General features: G+C 36.8%; 1 protein-coding gene across 1 annotated transcript in view; it reads right to left on the bottom strand.

Annotated features, from left to right (window-relative positions):
• The window catches only part of LOC112687493 (neuronal PAS domain-containing protein 4), a gene marked incomplete at its 3' end in the record, with an annotated part of 132,342 nt that extends 126,564 nt beyond the window's left edge, over positions 1-5,778 (bottom strand). Inside the window, 1 exon segment of the mRNA XM_025560224.1 lies at positions 5,366-5,778. Coding sequence (XP_025416009.1) covers positions 5,366-5,376 — 11 coding nt within the window.
• Between the last annotated feature and the right edge of the window lie 222 nt (positions 5,779-6,000).

Consider the following 6,000-nt stretch of genomic DNA (forward strand, 5'->3'; position numbering starts at 1 on the left):
TATTATTTTTATTTTATTATTTTTTTTTTTTTTTTTTTTTTAGAGTAGCAGTAGCGCGATCTATGCAATCATAATAATTTTAAACCGTCAGTTGTACAGATAAACTTTTTGCACCAATACGGATCGACCGGTAGCTGAAAACAACAAAGCCGTAATACGCGAAACGTGACCTTTCGACCATACTCGTCGACGACAGTATTACAAGAACGTTTCCGGTCTAGTCAGCCATATGGACGTTTATCAGAAGAAAATCAACAGATTATCTATAAAAAAAAAATATCGAACACCAGAAATGCTCTCGCGAACAGTTGAACGTTTTCGATTTATCCCGGTATCCTCTTGCACCGATCGTGCGACGCGTACGTGCAATGACGTTCAGCACGTGTCGTCTCCGGTGACGGACGCCAAACGTTTTCGTGCCAGCGCGGATTCGAGGCACTCGACCGCGTAACGCACAAGTAAGCATAAGCATCGGGCTCGGCAGCGCGTCAACAGCGCGCAGGGACAGTGGTGAAACACACACGGCCGCGTGCGTACACAAGCTCATAGCACACGCACCGCGATTATAATTAGACGACAGCCGGATAGAAACAGGATTTTTCATCGGTGCCCTTGGCTACACCGGACTCGTACCCGTGCACACGTAACGCGACGTACATGCCCGCCGCTGACCCAGACGTCGGTATGATAAATAACGCGCGCAGCGCGCAACGGAAATCGATCGGAGGAACGGTCGGCGCTGGGACCTCGCTGGAAACAATCTTTATTACTCCGTCGCGCCGGGCCTGCGTCAAACGAAAACAGATGCTCGTTACGTGTCCTACGCTATGCTTACGTTTTCGATGAACCTCGCGGTACCGATGATGATATTCGATCGTACCGCGCTCGATCGGGTACCATCCAAAGCACGACGGGATATTTTTACGATAAAATATTACGGTACACTGTTACACATTACGGTTGCGACGGTTCCCGGAGCGTGAAACTTGATGTGATGGAACAACAATGAAGCACGTGCAGAAATGTACGTTGAAAAACGGAAAGTGCGACACGAATCAGGTTACTACTGCGCTTTTATCGTGCACACGGTGTACATTAGTTGGTCCATACGTCCCGTTGTCTCCGGTAACATTTTCGGGACGCTAAAATGTCCCGTTTTCAGAAAATAGTAAAAAATAACGATAACCGATTTCAATCTACCGATGACCATCTGTTTCTATTGCGTTTAACTATTTTATGTACGCATATAACGTGTATACGAAATAAGAGACTACAATGGGCGGAACACGCCTGGAGAAACCAAAACGCATTACTCCGTACAACATTGGAGAAGAATCCTACAGAAAAAAAGACCCATAGGAAGACCGAAAAAGAGAGGTGAGGATGTAGTGAAGAGGGACGTGGAAGAACTAGGAGGAGGAAGTGATCGAAAGGCACGAGCAGCAGACCGAGAGGGATGGAAAGCTGGATGTATGATGGGATGATCCTAGCAAACACCCAAAAAAATAGTATAACGTGTATATACTTTATTACTGCATGGTTGATGTTGAACGGAATCGAGGCTGTGTGGTGTATCCTATCATAACTATACTAATAAAATATAATAACACCTATTGCGCTGAAAGATGTATCAACCTAATGTGTTTTAATACCGCAAGATCAGCGCTAACAAAAAATTATTTTTCATAATTCGTCGTTTCGGTATTACAGTAATCGTCTACAGTTTTCTTTTACATAAAAAAAGTTGTATTTAATAAAATTTCATTTTTTTTTTTGTCTCTTAAAACTATAATAGTACATAATTTTTATAAATAATCATTAAATAAAAAAAATAGTTTTTAATAAAAATGATTTTTTTTTTTTATCCTGTTTCGACTACAAAAATATATGGTCACCTTAAGTACCTAGACTCTACAAGGTCTCCGCGCAGCACTGTATTCATGTCTACAAAATCGATGACGAAAAACGAGATCGTTGTATCGAAATTCTAGGTTCTGATTTTAATTGGTTAGTTTAACCGAAATAAATATGTACACAAAAGTATAAATTTGTACGTGGATGTACCACGGTCCACGAATATACTTATGCATAATAATTGTCCTTTTTATTCCATTGCATTAAGTATGATACAATATGTTCAAAATGTAAATTAACAGATACTCAAAAAATCGATAAACAGAATAATATTATTATCAGAAATAGGATCGCCATACCGTTACCATCGTCTGGGGAAAAACATAAAAATATTTAAAAGTGTCAATAAATTTTCAAAAAAATACAATAAAAGGAAAAAAAAACTCATAAATATGTAAATGCATTCTCGGGTAGTTAGTATTAACGGTGAATTAGCGAATGTCAACTGTTAAGTACATAGATATGTCGCTTATGATACGAAATCTTTCAACTCTGGCGGAAGCGATGATGTACATAGTATATAGGCACTACAGTGATTTCAACGAATGTATTGAAAGTAAAACACACCAGGTTCTCTTTTATGTGTAGGGGATCCAAAATGCTATTCCAATTTTTCATGCACCACACCGTTAATTTTTCGATTACCATAATAGGACACGAATTTAGTTGATTTCACTTTATTGATACTTGATATAAAAAAAATTCAGCATAATTTCTTGTTTATTCGAATGTAATTGTGTTCGTGAATGTAGAACGTTCAAATATCAAGGAATGGATAATATTGCTGAATTTATACTTGTTGTCAAGGAAATGTTTTATTTATATATATATTTAAAACTAATTCATATAAGTTATATACATATACTGATTATACTAATATTATTCATATACTGATTCACCTATTATTGTATCAACTTTTTAATTGGATGTGGCGACCCATTCAAAATTATTTGCGATCCATAGGTAGAGAAACGTTCGTGTAAGGCTCTCGCGGATTCGAATTTTTTTTTTTTTCTTACTTTTATTTATCTACGAATCGTTCGCGGGTATTGAAATAATTAATTTGATTTTGAAATGCATGTATATAATACAAGAATAATATGTCGGAGTCATATTGATTACACGCTATATTGGAACGTCATGTATGTATATTGGGTTGCTAGTATTTGAGCCTTGATATTAATCGGAAATCTCCGCCTACAGTGCCGGTAAATATCGATAACATCTCCGGTTGTATTTAACGTGGACTGGTTACACCAAGTACCGTAAAAAATAATAGTTATTAACATGTTTCGAACGTAAGAATTAACATTTTATATAGATCTGCAAACAGTCGGCGTGGAGTTGTATATTTTTTTTAATAATTAAAATCGCACACTCTGATTCAAATTTTTTTTAAATTATTAATCCCATATTTTTTTCTTTCATCTTATAGTAAAAATGTACATAAGATAATAAAAAAAAAAAAAATAAAAAAAATTTATTGTAAAAAATATTACTGATATTAAGATTTAATGGATTTCTTGACGTGGGATGTGCACGTGTGCCAAACATGTTTTGTTATAACTCCATAAATTAATTAAAAGATTTAAGTGCAAAACTGATTGAATGCTTTATAATTAGGTGGACGAGTTTTAATGGTTACTGTAATTCATACAATTTAACCATAATAATACACTCGTAATACGCTGTAATAATTTATATCGGATAATGCTAGGAATTTATTATTACCTTAATCAAAATATATTAAATTAATTCAGAGTATTTTTGAAAAATTGACTGAATTTTGTTTTTACAAAAAAAACACTCATTATATATGTAAAATGTTTTACTATTATTTTATTTTAAAAGATTACAAGATGGCTTACAATAATTGTTCAATAAACATAATTGTGAATGAAGAATGATTTATGTAAAAAAATTATGACTTTAAGATATACTATTCATACCATTAATATTATTCTTTTAGTAGTCATGGAAAGAGTGCAAATTGGTGTATTTTCTTAATACTATTATTAAATAAATGTATGAGAAATTTGTCTATGAATACAAATATAGATATGTACGTATATATTATATAATTTTAGATAAAATATTACGAATATAGCAAAACATTCATATTTATATTTATTGACATTTTATAAATATTAAAATATTCAATTACATCAAGTATTCGTATGCATAAACATTTTTTTTTGAATACAAATTAAAATACATTAATGGCCGAAGATTTCATTAAATAAATAACCTAAGTGTATGGAATGTAGATACAACTATTTCATATCGACGCTTATCGTCTAGTATCAAGCTATTTAGGGAAGTACCTATAGGTGTACACTAATTACGAACATTTTCTCAGATTAAAAATACTGAAACAGAAATTGGATTCTCCTAAAACATTTGATTAAAAATTGTGATCGGTGCAAATTTACAAAACATTTTAATTTTTTCTGGTTAAATAGAAAAATATAAAAGTATGCTATAGATTAAATAACAATAATTTATTTTTATTTAAATTTAATCCAACAAAATAAGCTTCTGGTGAAACGGTATACCTAAGTATATTCAAACGAAGGAATAATTTTATCATTATACAAAAATGATCTAAAATATAGTACTTTGAAGCATTAAAAACAAGATACGGTTTTACTCAAAAAAAAAAAAATAAATAAATAAAAAAATATATATCGAAACTTAATGAAACCAAATATAACAACTAGAGGTTTGTTATCTTTTACATGCATTATTGATAGTTCTCGATGAATTTTTAAGAATGTAAATGAAGCAATTATTTTTCGATGTTAAACCGCAAGTGACTGTTAATGTTTAATTGAAAATAAAATATACTGCGATTTATTTGTCATCGATGAACACGTTATTTGCAATTGAAACCGTATCGAAAAAAAAATCGAAAGGAAAATGTGCTCCTATAGGATTATTTACACGTAGGTAGACGGTTAAGTTAAAATTTTTTACACGAAAAAAATAATAATATTTAGACATTATAACGCTGCGGATTCCATTGAAATATTATTCCCGTTTAAGCCGATGGAACATGAAATGTCATACATAGCCTATATCATTGCCGTATCTAGAAATTCTTTTCGGGGGGAGGGGAGGGGGCTCCAAAACATGTATATTGTAATATTATTGAGTTTAGATTTTGACTTGATAGGTATAACGCAGTAAACATACTGTGCACGTGAAAAAGGGTACGCGTACAAGCAACGATGTTATTGTATCGGATGAACCGGTATTCTGCACTCGGTAGGTGCTCGGGTGTAAAAACGTGTTAAAATAGTGTACATCGTTGTTATCGCAATACGTTTTTGCGAGAACACGGGCGATAGTAGTGAACGGAGCGATCGTTCGACACGGGGGCCGAACCGTTCGCTACGTATACGTTGGAAGTGGGGGGGGGGGGAGAGAGATTTGGCGAAAAAAACATTACCTGGTGAACATGTTCGACGAATTGGCCTGGAAATCCAGCTTGACGGTTCGACGGAACGGACGGGGAAAAATCGGTACCGATTTCGTAGCGCGGTCGGAGAACGATGACGATCGCACGGAGTACGACGAGCGTTTCACGTTTCCGGTCCGGGTTCGGCGGCGCGTACGCGCGATCGGTACATGTCGTGTCCGTTTTTCGGTCGGGAAGCAGATCGCACGCGATTATCGACCGCGGATGACGGGACGAAGGTGAAAAAACACCGCACGCGGATACGAATGCGATAAACGTTGACGAGCGCCGCGGAGAGAGGCACACGGGTTGGCGAGCACGACCGGATGCGGCGCGATTGTTTACTGCACCGGATACGACCGCGTGTCCGTTGTGGCGGGCGCGCACGTGTACGACCGGTTCGTCGGCGCGTTACTGACTGCCGCGGTCTTCTTCGCGTCCACCCGCGCACGGGCCGCCGCGGCGACCGTACCCCCGCCCCGTCGTGCTCGCCCGGCAACCGGTCCCGATCATCATTGGTCGTCGGCGTCGGGCGGCCCGTCGCCTCATTGGTCGCCGCCGACCGCCGTCACGTGTTCCCGCCGACGCCTAGCCACGTGCTGATCCGACGCCGCCGTACGCCGTAC

Source organism: Sipha flava, unplaced genomic scaffold (assembly GCF_003268045.1).
Source record: "Sipha flava isolate LNK unplaced genomic scaffold, YSA_version1 34_pilon_pilon, whole genome shotgun sequence".
Lineage (NCBI taxonomy): Eukaryota > Metazoa > Arthropoda > Insecta > Hemiptera > Aphididae > Sipha > Sipha flava.